Below are 15,668 nucleotides of genomic sequence, written 5' to 3' on the forward strand. Positions count from 1 at the left end.
TTTCCAAGAAAATTTTCACTCTACTTACAGGATTAACTCTAACAACTGTTTTCCACGGGAGGGGTAACGGCCAGTTCTTTTTTTTACTTCTCAGAAATCAAGAAATGGCAACCGCAGCATCTGCTGTATCGACGAGCAAAAAGAAGTGGGATGGCTTCAAGGAAACAGCCAAGAAAATTAACGAATTGAGGGACAATATTGAGAGTTTGACGAAGGTAATGGAAGAAGTTAAAAAGGTCTGTGATCAGTTCTATAAGGAGTACAAAAATAAAATTCCTAGCCAACCAGAGGAAATCAAGCGGTTTCACGACAACTTAGAGAAAATAGTGGATGAATTGAAAGGAGAACTTGAAAAGGCGGTATCTGAAGATGTAACCATTGTGTTTGTGGGACGTACAAGCAGTGGCAAATCGTCCTTGATAAATGCCTTACTTCAAGACAGCCGTCTTCCCGTTGATAAAATTCAGACGACGATGTGCAAAATTCAGGTTCGCCCTACGGCTGATGAAGAGTGGAGTATTGTTAAAGTAGGTTGTCAAGAGCCACTCACAGACCATAAGAGCGCAGAGGCCGTAAAGGGCCTTTTGAGTAAAATGTCTGGCAAGTCAGAAACTGCAGAAAGGGAGAAGCTCAGGATTGACTCTCGCAGTGTCATACAAGTGAATTGGCCTCGCCAGCTCTGCAATCTACCAGAAAATATCATTTTGATAGATACACCCGGTTTTAAAGAGAACTACGATGGCGACATAGTTGTCTTCGACTCATGCAAGGAGGCAGAGATACTCGTTTCTGTGATGGATTTCATGTCACCTTCCATGAATGATGTAAGGAAATGTATACGTTACTTTATTATCGCTCCTGGCATGTTCAACTGGCAGAACTTAGATGGATTATCATAATTCCTTAAGTGCGGGGGCACCATTAGAATTAATCATGGAGCCTTGCTGAACGACCTTGCACCGATCACGTGTATCGTTTTTAAGAACTTAGGTTGAGGAAGAAGAGAAGTGTTTTCTCACTCATTAGCGATTCCAGGCCATCAAAAGAATTTTGGAAATGAAGGCAAAACACAACACCTTGAGTATTTTCGCTGCTATTTAATCAATAACTCAACCAGGTTAATGCATCCACAAAGTTCTCAGCTCACAATTCTCTGTTGAACACTTTTCCAGCTGTCTTTTCAATTAAAGAAACAAAGTAAAAAACAAAGTAAACGAATCATCAATTCGACAAACACCGTCAAAAAACCAAAAGAAACCAAAAAGAGGACAGAGTTTAAATATATGAATTGACAAATAACACAAATTTGTTCCCTGCTTTATTTTATTTCGCTTTTTAGATTGCAGATCTCCTAAACAAGATGAAATTCAAGCTCAAATTTGGCGTCTTTACAAAATGGGATAAAAACTTACAAGATGAAAAAGAAGAGGAGAAAATAAAGACAACAGTCAAAGCAGGCAAGCGGCAACAAATACGAAATGTCTACAAAGGATATTTTCAGGAATTCGTCAATGACGAATGCCCGGTTTATTTCGTTGATGCAAAGCATTTTTCCGAAGCAAAGGTGAGGTTTCTGCGAATCGTATTCTCGGAATCTGATTAGTTACCTGAAACCTGGAAGCGAGGTAAATTGAGGCATTGGAGAGTCCAGTAGCGAGCACAAAGATGCGCACGTTTTTAAGTGAAAAAATCATACTGGAGAAGGAAATTATCTTCGAAAAGCGAAAGAGTTCCGCATGGTGCAAAAACAGATTTACAATTTATAAATATACACATTGAAAACAACAGATTCCGTGTTGTCGCACTTCAGCTAAGTAATTGATCCCTTAGGACGTCAAAATGTGGCAAGAATACAAAATTGACACCCGAGTTGCAGGTTGCACTCATCTGAGAACAGGCAGGAAACTTCTTTTGAAATAATTTTCGTTTACACAAATTTTAAATGGTTAACTGCTTGTAAATTGGGCGCAGTATTCTGTTCCGTTTTTTGAGTTCCACCACGTCGTCTGACCTCCTTAGTAAGCTGCCTGTCGATAGCGTGCATGGCGAAACGAGGGGCCCTTAAAGCTTTTCAATAATGTTACTCCAAATGCGTATTAGGCAAAATAACAACGTAACGAAGATATGCAAAAGTTTGATATATTTGAATGAAAGTAGAATTTTTATTACCTAAGACACTGGTGTAAACGTAAAGGTGGGTTGAGATTGTTTTGGCCGCCGAAAAAAAATTAACCCTCTTTAAGGTTAACTGCGCAAAATGAATTAGCTTCACGGTGCTTATTCAACTAAACAAGGGTTATGTGTTCCACGCTGAGATTCACAATAAGACAAAGTGAAATTTACTCCCACCTTGTCTGGTGTTGTCGGCGTGCCTTGAGAGGTGGAAGTTTGGGTTTTAGGGAGTCGAATGGTTCTGTGATGCGCTGATTCTGTCCAGCATTCGTTTTCCACTCTCGCCCATTCGCATTCCAAATGAGTTATGTTAATCACACCACATGATCTGGCTGGGTTAACATTCGACCTAATCACCTAAAGAGGACTGTTTTTTTTTAATTAGGGAGGAAATGAGTGCATCGCGTGATAAGCAATACCACTTCATTAAAACTTCGTTTTCGTATAATTGTCTTCTAGGAAACTCCGCAAGGCTTTGATGGAAGAGAGGATTTTTTGAGGTTTGAGAGAGATTTAGCGAAGGGTGCAGGATCAGTTAAAGCACAAAAAGGCGTGGCTCTAATAGAACATGCCAAAGCTCTCGCTTCAGAACACGAGAATATCTTCAATAGCGTTCAAAGGATCTTCGAGGAAAGGAGGAATTCCAGTAAAGATCGTCTGACTGAGATAAATAACATAATGAGCACTTTGGAGAAAGAACACCGTAGCCTTGATGCAGTGATTCATGAGGTGCAGGAGCTCAATTATCTGATAAACCGTCACCTCACTGAAGGGGAGATTGATCGATTGATAGAGGAACTTCGCAACGACATAGAAAGATGCAACACTGTGCAAAGTGAGAATGAAGCTATTGACAATTTTTTTAGTAGAAAGATTGGTGGAATCAATACAGCTTTATATGAACAAACTGTAAAATTAGAAAAAGAGTATGAGCAACGCAGGGGTGATCTTGATCTTAGTCTAGCAATGTATTTGAGAGAATTGTTGCCGTCCTATAAAGCTAGAGAGCTGAGAGGAGCGGAAGATTCTAGTTATGACGATAGAAGAGACCCTTATGCCTACGTTACAAGCAACAACGTCTGGGCAGTACTTCTCAGTTTTGCAGCTGCCACAGTATCTGCTGCAGTGGTACCAGCAGGGGCCGGTGCTGGTAAGTGAAGGTGTTTTTGTCCATAAGCTTCTCGAGAATGGAGGCATCTCCTCAAAAGCCATACAACAAATTTTTACGAAAGAAAAATGGCTCTCTTTGAGAAAATTAGAAAATAGTATTTTTTTAAAATAGTGTTACCAGAACTGTGAAAATTAGAACAAAAACAACAGCTATACTACCACCACCACCACCATCCCGACCGCCACCCACAAATTCACCACTGCTATTGCTACTGTTATTGCTATTGCTATTGCTATTGCTACTGCTACTGGCAAGAAGTAGTACCATTCTTATGACTTGTACTTATACATGAACTCATTCAATTTTCTTGAGACGAGACGGTTTCCATTCTTTAATTTTTTCCTATGACAGGTCTCGTTGCGGTGGTAAAGCCAGGAGCTACTGCTACTGCTGCCGCTGTTTCTGGAAAAGCAGTTGCCGGAAGAACTTTCTTCGGAGGTACCCTGGGATTTTCGATGCTGGTGGGAAACGTTGCAGGATTTGGAGGATTCGGACAAAAGATAAGGCATTATTTCGGGCCCAGTCAGATGAAGGTCGGCGTCATGACACGGTTTGCACGAGAAATTTTGATAGAAATCAAGAGACAATTTGCAAGATTCGTCTCAAAATTACCAGAAATACAAACGACCGCTGACGAAAGGTCCTCAAGGTTAACAAACGAAAACGATCGTTTTTCCGGAGAAAAGTCAGAACTGAATAAGGAATTAAATAAACTAACGGAATGGTCAAATAAAGTAACTGAAAGCACAAAGCGTTTGCAGAATGTCCGAGATGGGTTTGACGAGCTGAAGCTTGGGTGAGTATTGCTATCAAGAATATTCTGCATAGTCAAGCTTTGTAAGATCACGAAAATTAAAGTAAGATATCGCTTTGGTGAACCACACGGTGCTTTTGAAGTTAATTTTTTAAATATTTTTAAAATATTTTTTAACGAAAACAAAACATGTTTCGGATGAAACTTCATCCATTGAAATAAAATAGAATTATGCAATAAATAGTATAGCAAAGCGAGATGTTAACAAGCATAATTAAAAAAAAAAAAAAAGGGAAACTCTTTAAGCTAAGAAGAGAGACTAATTAGTATGAAAGGGACAACTGAGGATGCTTTATCTTTCTATAGTTATATCAACATCCTGCACCCTAACATGAAGTTTACTATGGAGAGGGAAGAAAACCACGAGCTCCCCTTGTTAGATGTTCTTTTAGATAACAATAGCGATCAGGGCATTATCACCACGATGTTTCACAAGAAGACCTTCACCGGTCTTCACACTAATTTGAACAGTTTTGTACCTTTCAGTTACAAATCAGGATTAGTACGCGCCCTGGTAGACCTAACGTTTGAAATTAATTATACTTGGGATGGCTTTCACCTTAACAAAAATAACCTTACTAAAACCTTTAAGGAGGAATTTGTTCCCTTCTAACGTCATCGAGAATGTTATCAGAAAATTTCTCAACAATAACTTCACCTCCGATTCTTCTCAGAGTGCTGCTCCTAAGGAAAATCGTTTGTATTTTAAATTACTATGCATCGGTCCTTTTCCTATCACAATGCAAAGCAGAATCAAGAAATTAGTCAGCAAATTTTGCAGTGATCTTGACATTAAGTTCGAGTTCACCCCGTTTAGAATTAAGAGTCGGTTTGCGATCAAGGATCCTATCCCTGCGGGTTTGCCTGCAGTCGCGAGTTATTTATAAGTTTTCATGTGCAGGCTGTAGTGCCTGTTCTGTTGGTGAAACCAAAAGACACGTTGCCACTCGCATTCGCGAACATCTCTCCTCTGACAAACACTCCCACGTCTTTAAGCACCTGAGAGTTTCTGAAAATTGTCGCTCCTTTTGTTCAAAAGATTATTTTAAAACTCTGGACTCTGCTTCCACAAGCTTCCAATTGAAAATTAAGGAAGCCATGCACATCCTTTGGGAGCAGCCGCCTTTAAATTTCCATGTCAAACATCTTAATTTATCCCTTTCATACTGATTAGTCTCCTTTCTTAACTAAAATAGTTTCTTTTCTTTTTAATTATACTTGCTAACATCTCACTTTTTATACTATTTATCTTATAATTTCATTTTATTTCTCATTATACAACTGACGAGGGATGATGTTTCATCCAAAACATGTTTTGTTTTTTCAGTAAAAAATATAAAAAAAAAATTAACTTCAAAAGAAGCGGGTGGTTCATCAAAGCGATATCGCTATTGCTATTATTATGCCTAGCAGTTAAAGAAGAGACACTGTCTACACGTATTATTAAAAGTTCTTTCGGTTTTATCGCAGCTTTAGGGAAATTATTACTCTCATCAGCTAAAGCGTCCTGGATTGTTTTGTGCGATAGAATTGTCGTTTTTATTTTTTAATACGATGACCATTACTAACGAGAATAATTGTAGGACTACTGTTGACATTCGTAGTACTCGTTGTCTCTATAAATTTTAACTTTCCAGTGAGATATAGATACATGCATGCTTAACCTCAGGCACTATCCTAATGTTTAAAAGTTAATATCTTGTTAATTTACTTGTTCGCATAGGACAGAATGGTGTGAGGAAAATGTAAATGTCAATTATGTTCTACAGGTTGAGAGACAAAGACACAGTTCCTCTGAATGACCAGACAGAAAATCAGTCGCCCGTTCAGCCAGGAGACTAAGAACACTAACCAAGAAGGAGAAGTTCTAGTTACCCACTACCAAATAAGTTTTGAATTACAGCAAACTGATGAGATTAAGGACTTAGAACTTCCAGTCAAGGGGGCAGTGTGGCCGAATGGGTAGGGCTCTGGACTTTTATTTTTTCGGTCCCAGGTTCAAGTCCTCCAACCTGCAACTCACTGGATTTGTTCTCGGTTGCACTTTGTATATATCCAACATAGTGATTAAAATCACTTTGTTTATTTCTAATGTTGATGTACAATTTGTGTCAGTGGATAAGAAGAGCCATTTCGTGGAATATCCAATGCAAAATCCCATCATCTTTTATTATTATTTTTTTGATTTCCAGGTTTCACATTGATCTCGAGCGGAATCATCCGCATGGCTTAACAAAGCCATTAACTCTCTATTATTGTACCTAAAGAAATATGCGGGGTAGAATGACAATTATTCTTTGGTACCACTAATGCGGAGTCAGCATAACTGTGTTTGTAAATAACCAATCATATCTTTAATATCAATTTCTCTGTTTATTTTCGTTACAAGTATTAGAGCAATACGCAGAGGTAGATTGAAAGATATTCTGCGGTACCAGTAATGTTAGGTCAGCATACTGAATGGTGTTTGATTTATTTGACTGCTAATTTCGTTTGGTATTTCTTTATTAGTTTTAGGTCAGTATGCGAGGTAGAATGACAGATATTCTGCGTTGCCTCCTAATACATGTCAGGATAATTTTCTTTGGTAAATGACCAATCCAAAAAAATAAGAAATTGGTGGGAATTTTAATTGCGACTGTAAAACTAATCATAAAATTGTTTCCAGTAATACGGGTACCCAGAAAATTACAGTAATAATTGTCTTCGCAACTTTAGCCTCTCTGCGCAAAGCATTACGTGTTGTAAGTGCGCTGGCTATGATCGGAAACAAACTGAAACAATTTAAAATAGGCTAAGAAAAATATAAATTCAAAGAGAATCGACGAAAACAAGGGACTGAAGTTTACGGCTTCGACAATAAATTTTGCTTGATACCTATGTAAACATAAGGTTCATTTTTGTCAGTTTAATATTTTGACCGGAGTAATAGACACTTGTAAAATGCTATATCCAAGCCATATTAAAGATATCCCAATAGCTTATTTCTTTGGCTTTATGTCTCAGTGATGTAATGATAGTCACACATGAACCGGACTAATGCTGCACAAACCATAATGATTGTGATTGGTGATAATAATAATAAATAATAATAATAATAACGAATTTTTATACAGGATTGAAAAACCCATCAGTGTGTAACACTGTTGTCCTTGGGGTCCTGTCAAAAATAATAAATAAATAAATAAAATAAAATTTAACAAGATATAATCATTGATCTTAAGGTCTAGAAAAGCATACAATAAAATGAAAAAAAATTAAAAATTAAATAAAAATACTCTGAAAAGGATACCTATAACCACGTTTAGATAGAATTTAACTAAAATAATCTCGCAATTTGTTCTTAAATTTCAGTCTCGAATCTAACGACCTTAGTTCAGCAGGCAGGTTGTTGAAAGTCTTTGCTCCTTGGTAATAGAAGCTCTTTTTACCAAATTCTAAACGAACTTTGGGTAATTTCACTGATATACCGTTATTCCTAGTGGCCTTAGAATGAACCAGCCTTTCGAAGTAGTTCTTAAAGGGTGTGCAAACATTATTCAGGAGACAGTCGAAAACAAACAGACAGCTTTTACGCTTGATCAAATTGTTCACGGATGGGGGATTAAAAGAACTATTGCCGATAACTTTAAAGCCTCGTCGTTCGATGTTCTTTATCATTTCCTTTCGGTAATCCGGAAAGCTAAGACCAAGTGTTCCGCAATAGGTAAAGATAGGTGCGATCATAGTGTTATAGATCGATTCTGCACACTTTTGGTCGATCAAAGGACGAATTGATCGCAAGAGATTGATTCTGGTTGCAGCTTTTTTATAGATTCGGTCAAAATGTGATGCGAGGTTTAGTGATGAGTCAAGGTGAACACCTAAGTACTTATAGGTAGAGGTATTATTGATGAGTGACCCATTAGCAGAAAGTTTAAGTTCCTTGTCTTGAAGGTTGATTCTTTTAGCTGTTCCAAATAACATAGACTCCGTCTTGTCCTTTTTTAGGTTAATGATCAGTTCGTTGTCTTTAAACCACTCGCACAGGTTATTCATATCCTCGCTAAGGCTTCTCTGTATAGTATCAATATCTTTAGAAGAGGTATAGATGACTGAATCGTCGGCATAAGTGATAATCTTCGAGTGTTGAAGCGGTTTATGTACATCGTTGAAAAAGATAATGAATAAGATAGGACCCAGGATACTTCCCTGAGGAACACCTGTGAGAATGGGTTGAGGTTCTGATAGCACGCCTTTATATTGGACAACTTGTGATCTGCAGAAAAGGTAATCAGTGAACCATGCGAGTTCTGTTCCACGAACTCCGTAAGTTGAAAGCTTGCTCAGGAGGCCAGAGTGACTGATGGTGTCAAACGCCTTGGATAGATCGATGAAAACACAGCCTGTCAGGTTACCATTCTCACCTTCTCTTCTGATAACATCGGTAAGATGAGTAACGGCCAGTTCAGTAGAGCGCATGCGACGGAAGCCGTACTGAAAATGAGAAAGTAGACCATTCTGTTCAAAATGAGCCATCAGCTGCTTAAATACCACTTTCTCCAGGATCTTTGACATTGAAGGAAGTATTGAAATAGGCCTATAATTGTCGATTTCGGCCATTGAACCAGATTTAAAAAGTGGTACAATTTTAGCCGCTTTCCAGTCAGTAGGTACAGACCCTGTTGCGAGAGACAGGTTAATTATATGCGTGAGAGGCTTGGCTATTATATCAGCAGAGTCCTTTAACATTCCAGAAGGAAAGTTGTCAAGGCCAGAGGACTTATTTCTCTTAAGGCTCTTTAATGCATTAAAGACAACCTTTTCCGAGACTGATCTAAACTCAAAGTTCTCTAGCGGCTGCTTCATACATCCACCAAATGAAAGTTTAGAGCACTGAAAGAAAAAGCTTCTGAGGAAAGTTATCATTCCCTTTTAATAAGAAAAACCAGAGAGAGAGGCATGATCAAAATGGCCGCTAAAATATGGCTCACAGGCAGGAACGAGATGGAAATGTTGGTAGCTGTACGGAAGCTCGGCTTTCTGCACTTAATCAAACAAGTCAGTGCGTTGCCAGCGCTACCAAAGACATCAATACAAGGTAGGCAATTAAAGATCCCGCTCCCCGCCCTCTCCTGCCCTCTGTTCTCCCGGGCTCCCGCCCCCTGTCCCCCTTCACTTTACTGTTTCATGATTGTCCTCTGGCTGAAAATGGGCGTCTTTTTGAGTGTTTTTCTCTTATTTCATTCGGTAACCTCTGCTGTAACTGCATATAATGTAGGTGTCTTTAAGCCAACTGTCCATGATCTTAGCAGCTCTAGCTTCGGAAATACGGAAATTTTTCTACCATGATTCTTGCCCTGCAATAGTTTGATTTAAAGGAAGACAAGCTAGAACTAGAATATCAAAATAAAAACTTGAAAAAGAAAAGAGACCTAGGATTCGACCATGAAGGCATTTGAAGAAAACTTTGGATAATACCTGGAATTAATTTGTGTATCACAGAAATCAATTCCAAACATCAATCAACTTTTCTCTTCAGGTTAATAGTTGAGTTGATGTTGTTATTGGCTATATTTCAAGAGGTTGAAAAGTTTTAGATAGTTTCCCGCATGTTAACAAACAGTTGAATTTGAAGGTGGAGTTGTTGCATCATGTCAACATCAAACACAACAAAAAAATTGTATCACTATGTAAAAAGCGTTCACTTGACTTATTTCAACTCAACCATTTTCCACAACTTGTAAACACCATTACGAAATAATCAGTCAGGGAAATTTGTGGCAAATACACTGATTGAAATGCCATGTTCAGAATACGCTACAATGATTGAGGAGGGTGTATGTGGGAATAGACTTGCCTGTTTTTATCATTAGTTTGAGATTGAGCTGTCAGGGCAAAGAAACTGAGGATTTAAGCATGCAAAGTGACTTAGATTAGTTAGATTTTTAAACCTGGAAGCTATCATAAAAGGCATACTTGTGGTAACTCACTCTTATTCTAGGATACAATAAAGGATACAATATTTTATTACATAAATTTGACGCATATGTTGTGTGACTTAGAGCCACTACCAATCCATACACATAAACTGTTAGTAGGCTCAGAGGGAAAATTAATGTACCATACAGCTGCAAGATTTCATGTAATTATTTCAATACAAGAATATTGAATGATTGTAGGAGATCTAAGAATATTCAAAAGAATATAAAATTTGGTTGAAAAATTAGAATTCAGCAAAGGCCAGACAAACAAGATACTTAACGAAAAAGCTAAGCAAACTTTTTTACAACACCTGCCTGTGCCTGTGCAACTCATGGTAAAGTCATTTGAGGTACTCATAGTCCCAGTTTTAAAGCTGAAAATACACGTGCATGCAGATTTCTTATAAACCTGAAGTTCAAGCCTGCCATGACTTAAACATTTTGATGCACAACTCAAAAGGAGAACACATAAATTTCAACTTCTACTATTCTATTCTACTATTCAGTTTAAGTCACTAAGGTAAAATTGAGTCAAGCTTTCATACGATAATTTTTTAACCTATAAAGCAAACTAAGGTATTTATATTCCATGGATGCCAATTAATATACCTTTCATGCCTCAAAATTCAAAAAGTGTTCTCTTCATCTCCTCTTCCCCTTTAATATGCCCTACACATTAAAGAGGAGGAGGCAAGTTAAAGTAAAAACATGAATTAAAGTAGGAGAGCTCCCATTAATTTCAGTCCTAATTAAAGGAGAATCCTTGCTTTTCCAGATTCCCACCCTTCAAAATTCACATATCTTGTGACCAAATCCTTATGTTATTTCCACCTGGGATCCCAGATGGGATTGGTAGGATCCTGCCTAAATCCTGCCTTCCCATTAACTTAGGAGGTACTCTTCATCTATGTACCCCTAAACCTTCACTTTTAGGGTACAAGGCAGGTTAAATTAAAAACATAAATTGAAAGAGGAGGGTGCTCTTTGATTTCAGTCCTAATAGAAGGAGGATCCATGCTTTTTCAGATTTTCACCCTTCTTAAAGAACTCACATTTAGTTTGGGTATGAGCATTTGTGAGAAATGCCATGCACTACTGAAAGCTTGAGCAAGAGTATTTAATGCAATCTAAATAAAATTATATGTTGCAGTGTGGTAACTTATACAGCAAAATTATATAATCACACAATTCCAAACAAGGGAAGTCAGGTTTCAGACTAGCCCGCCTCAACTTTTGAGGGTTTATGAGGTAAAGAGAAATAGATATGGTAAACAGTTACAATTAATACAAATTTGAAAGTTTGAAAGCCAGGAGATATGCTTTACAATCATCAAACCCTATGCATCCTTGCAAAAATAGGGCCAATTATCACCATATCTTCTCTCAAACATTCATTCTTACAGGAAATCATTAATTTTAGTCAGTAGGTCTACTGTACTTACAAAAGTTCTACCAATGAAAACAAATGCATTTTTTTCAGTTACCTCATGGTATACAACTTTTCAGGTCATGTGGAAGGTTCCTGTATGGGGACTAACATTTTGATTATCTCAGCGTACTGTAATCATCAGATTTGCAAGCCAAGGTGCATTGACCAAGTGCTCAAATTTCCAAATTAGTCACCTAATTGTTACAGTCAATCTCACCCCTTTCTGAGGCTATCTTCAGCTGGACCATCCTGTTACATGTGAAAACATCAAATGTTACTTTTGCCAGCTGACGTCTGAGAAGAACCACGTCCACACCGACAATTTGACACATTGTAGGCTAACCCTACAACTTTTTAAATTTTCTTTGATCAAAAACATGAAAGGCAATGGAGGAAATTAGCTGGCACAATTCAAGTTTCCCTTCTTCAGTATTCTGTTATGTTTTTTCCATCATGCAGCAAAGTTTACTGTTCCTCATTTCATTGTATACTATCTATTTTTTTTGGTTTCCTTCCCTAACAATCGTAACTATTGTTGCCAATAAAAGTGAGGCATATATAAAATGTGTACAGTTATTACAGGCACCATGTAATCAGTTTTACATATGTAGAGTATTGCTTAAATATATCATTGCAGTAAGTGCAAGTGCCCAATAAACATCATTCTCTGGTCTTTTATTCTTCCACCATGGAAATTCCTTGTGTACATAAAAATTTGAAGTCCAATGCCTTCAATAGCTTTTTTTGGCAAGAAAGATCAACAAAGAACCACAGCCATGCCCAAAAATATTTTTTAAGACATCTCTACAAAGGTAGGTAGACACAACTGACATGGTAAGGTATGATTGTCAATTTGTTTTTCATTACTTGCAAACAGCTTATTTCCTTGAAAACTTTTGTATCTCCGGTTTCAAAGAAAGGTATTTCCCATGAAAATTTATAACATAGCTAGTAAATTTGTGTAATCAAATTCAATTGTGCAAGCGTGCTTCATATTCCTATTGTGCATGCTCATGACGTCAGCAAACAAATCCCTTGAGAAAAACAAATTTTCCATTGGGTTGAAAATGTTATAAAACAATTGGTTCATGCGTCAGCTGTGCGTTCATCGAGACATGAAGCACTTGGGAAGTTTGGAGAGCACTCAAGAAGCTAGAGTTGCTCTCAGCTATGCCTCGAGCATCTCTTGCGCATCTTTTGTGCTCTCCAAACTTCCCGTGTACTTCATATCTTGATGAACGCAAGCTGATGTATGAACCAATTGTTAATTAAACATTAAAGAGATAAGCTACTGACAACAGGTTTTTCCATTGTGAGTGTTTCATAAGATCAGAGTTTCATCACATTTTTTTTTAAATTTGTAGGCATGAGTATATTGTAATGATTACAATATTATGAAATCCCCCATTTTAAGACACGTATGGTAGTCACATGTACAAGAAAGACAGCCACTAAATACAACATTATACTCCAGTGAAGTGTTCTTGTGTATAATTAAGTTTCAATTTCATTGAAATTAAGTGGACTTCATGATTCAGATTTTAGTTAAAGAACTATGTAATGCCTCTTTAAAAAGATGAAAAAATAATTATGCCATTTATGAGTTTTAAACAACAACTGTTTTACCTTCTCACACTTAAATTAAAACATAAAATTTAATTATTTGCGGACAAGTTAGGGAGAAAATTAAAGGAATGGATACACATTACGTACAAAGAAACCCATTACAATTAAATAAAACAGAAGCATATTACCTACTTGTTTATGATTCTGAACACAGCTACAATAGGATTATTTTATACAGTTGTCTACGTACATGTATGTAAACCGGATGCAATATATGTCGTAATAGCAATTTTATTGTAACCTTTCCCCTTGAAGGTGCCTGGTGTATCAGTTATATCAAGTTCAGTACCTCTAGAGTGATAAGCCGGGTTTTGGAGGTTACAAAATTATCAAGTAATCAACGAGTTATGCCAGGCTAAGTTACTAAGTTCACATTATTAAAATTAAGTACAGTTTCCTAAAATCTTATAGAGAGTTTAAAATGTCCTTCACTTGTGCAACATTTTCGGATAAATCGTTCTTAATTACTACTGAAATTACGAGGTTGTGAATCAATTTATTCAAAACATCCAAGCAGGTAACAAAAATGGTTCACGAATTGTAAACTGAAATGTGTTTTAATGTTGGCGCCGATACGAATTTATCGTTCATAATCACTAATGAAACTCTGAGATTATAACACAATGAATTCAAAAGATTATATCCAGAAAGTTTATAAAAACGGACTCGAGAATTTTCGAAAACTGCTTTTGAATTCGAAAACTATAAGGAACAATTATTTACGCTAAACATGTGCTTACCAGCGTGCTTGTGAGCTCAAGTTACCAGGATCCGTTTCAACACACGATCACAGCTTGGACGCTTCTTGCAAATCGTGATGCTGTCAATTTCAGAGATCGATTCTTCAGTTTCCGGCAGTGGGAAAAATTATTCTATCGCAGGGATGTTCATCATAACCCGATTATTAAGTACGCCTCGAGGTGTTTAGAGAAGAGAAAGTGGCTACATGTTTTGTGAGACAAATCATTTCCTGAAATTCGAACGAATCGAGAAGAAAGCATGAAAACATAGCGCTGAAAAGTAACATAACGATGAAATTCACTCCTCCCGCAGTGGAACTACCTCCAGTTTACCCGTGAGTTTGTTTGCATCTCACATTTGCGGTCGGTTGGGCCAAAATCCTACAAGCCAGGGGTACGACCGAAGAGCACTAGTGACGCTTGCGACGAAAGAGGAAACTTCGAGGGGTGTCGCTATGCGTGTTTTCTAAGTGTCGCTGATGTGGGGACTATTTTACCGGTCGTAGTGAAACCACGAAAACCAAGATGACTATCAATGGTGTTTATTTAGATCACGGTCACGATAACGATCGTAAACTGAAATTACAATAATATTATAACGAATGCATGAATCTAATTGAATTGGTGCGAAAGGCATGAAAGAAACGCCTTACGTGCTTATGTCGATAACGCGATTAAAATAACAACAATCAACGTGAATTAACATAAACAAATCATAAAAGGCTAAATTAAAACTACTCGAGATTCAAAGATCGGCTACACAATGACCATTTGCGGCTGATTAACAGCCCAAAGACTAAAATGTGGGCGTTACTTTGTGAGCGTCTAGTTATTTCAAAATACTCCTTTGATTTCAAGATAATTAGTTGCACTGTTGTACAACACAGTACATATGTGCGCTATCGCCCAAGGTGAAAAACTAAACTTAAACATATTGAAATAAAACTAACAAAATCACTTACATATCGGTCCCGCTTGTGCCAAAGGTTTGGAACGAAAGACGAAGTTATTGCTGTTCAAGGCGAAATCTTGCGAAACTCTGGCTTATAGGGACGCTAATTTAGCTTTTATATGCGCGTGGTGACGCTAAAATATCCGATTACAAACCAATAGGGAAAAGATAAACATTGTAACTACTATTGACAATTGATCTAATAAAAAAAAAGGCTGTTCTTTTGTTCGATATCCTTAACAGAGTGGTCAGCATTCCATCCACCAAAACCACCTCGGTCGAGAGGGACTGAGATGGAATATTTAATGACTTGCAAAACATAACCGAAGATTCTCGGAAATCCGCGAGTGATGTAGCCGAACATCCAAAGCTGTAAATCCCATGATTCTTGAGGAACAAGCAGAAACAACATGACGAGAATTTTAAAGCGCGAACCCTTACTTGATGGTAGACATGCGGATAATTTAGGATACGTTAATTCTGTTGATCAGGCGCATAAGCTTATTGCAGAATTTGAAACAGGATTGACGACGAAGTTTTCTTTCTGTAAAGCTGACAAAGGTTTCGGGAACACTGGTATATATATATATATATATATATATATATATATATTGATATAGCTCTTTGGCATTACAAAGCTTTGCTATCGCTTTTGTGCATTCTCACTACTTTATCTAGTTCAAGTCCTCTGGCATGGCTTGGATGATACCACAATTGTGGGATCATTCGGGTTAGCTTAATGCTTACACTTCCTTCCTTGGATAGAGGTCACAAAATACTCTGGGAAGATGCATGAGATAT

The 15,668-nt window shown here is 37.4% G+C and overlaps 1 protein-coding gene across 3 annotated transcripts in view; it reads left to right on the forward strand.

The window, feature by feature from the left end:
- The window catches only part of LOC131790229 (transmembrane GTPase fzo-like), a 104,127-nt gene extending 96,682 nt beyond the window's left edge, over positions 1 to 7,445 (forward strand). For all 3 annotated transcript variants that reach the window (XM_066166194.1, XM_066166195.1, XM_066166196.1), the window contains 5 exons: positions 95 to 824; positions 1,340 to 1,564; positions 2,632 to 3,322; positions 3,695 to 4,139; positions 5,927 to 7,445. In XM_066166194.1, coding sequence (XP_066022291.1) covers positions 105 to 824; positions 1,340 to 1,564; positions 2,632 to 3,322; positions 3,695 to 4,139; positions 5,927 to 5,999 — 2,154 coding nt within the window. In that variant the 5' untranslated portion in view covers positions 95 to 104 and the 3' untranslated portion in view covers positions 6,000 to 7,445. The remainder of the gene's footprint in view (positions 1 to 94; positions 825 to 1,339; positions 1,565 to 2,631; positions 3,323 to 3,694; positions 4,140 to 5,926) is intronic.
- Positions 7,446 to 15,668: the final 8,223 nt, after the last annotated feature.

This window comes from Pocillopora verrucosa, chromosome 4 (genome assembly GCF_036669915.1).
Source record: "Pocillopora verrucosa isolate sample1 chromosome 4, ASM3666991v2, whole genome shotgun sequence".
In the NCBI taxonomy this organism is placed as follows: Eukaryota; Metazoa; Cnidaria; class Anthozoa; order Scleractinia; family Pocilloporidae; genus Pocillopora; species Pocillopora verrucosa.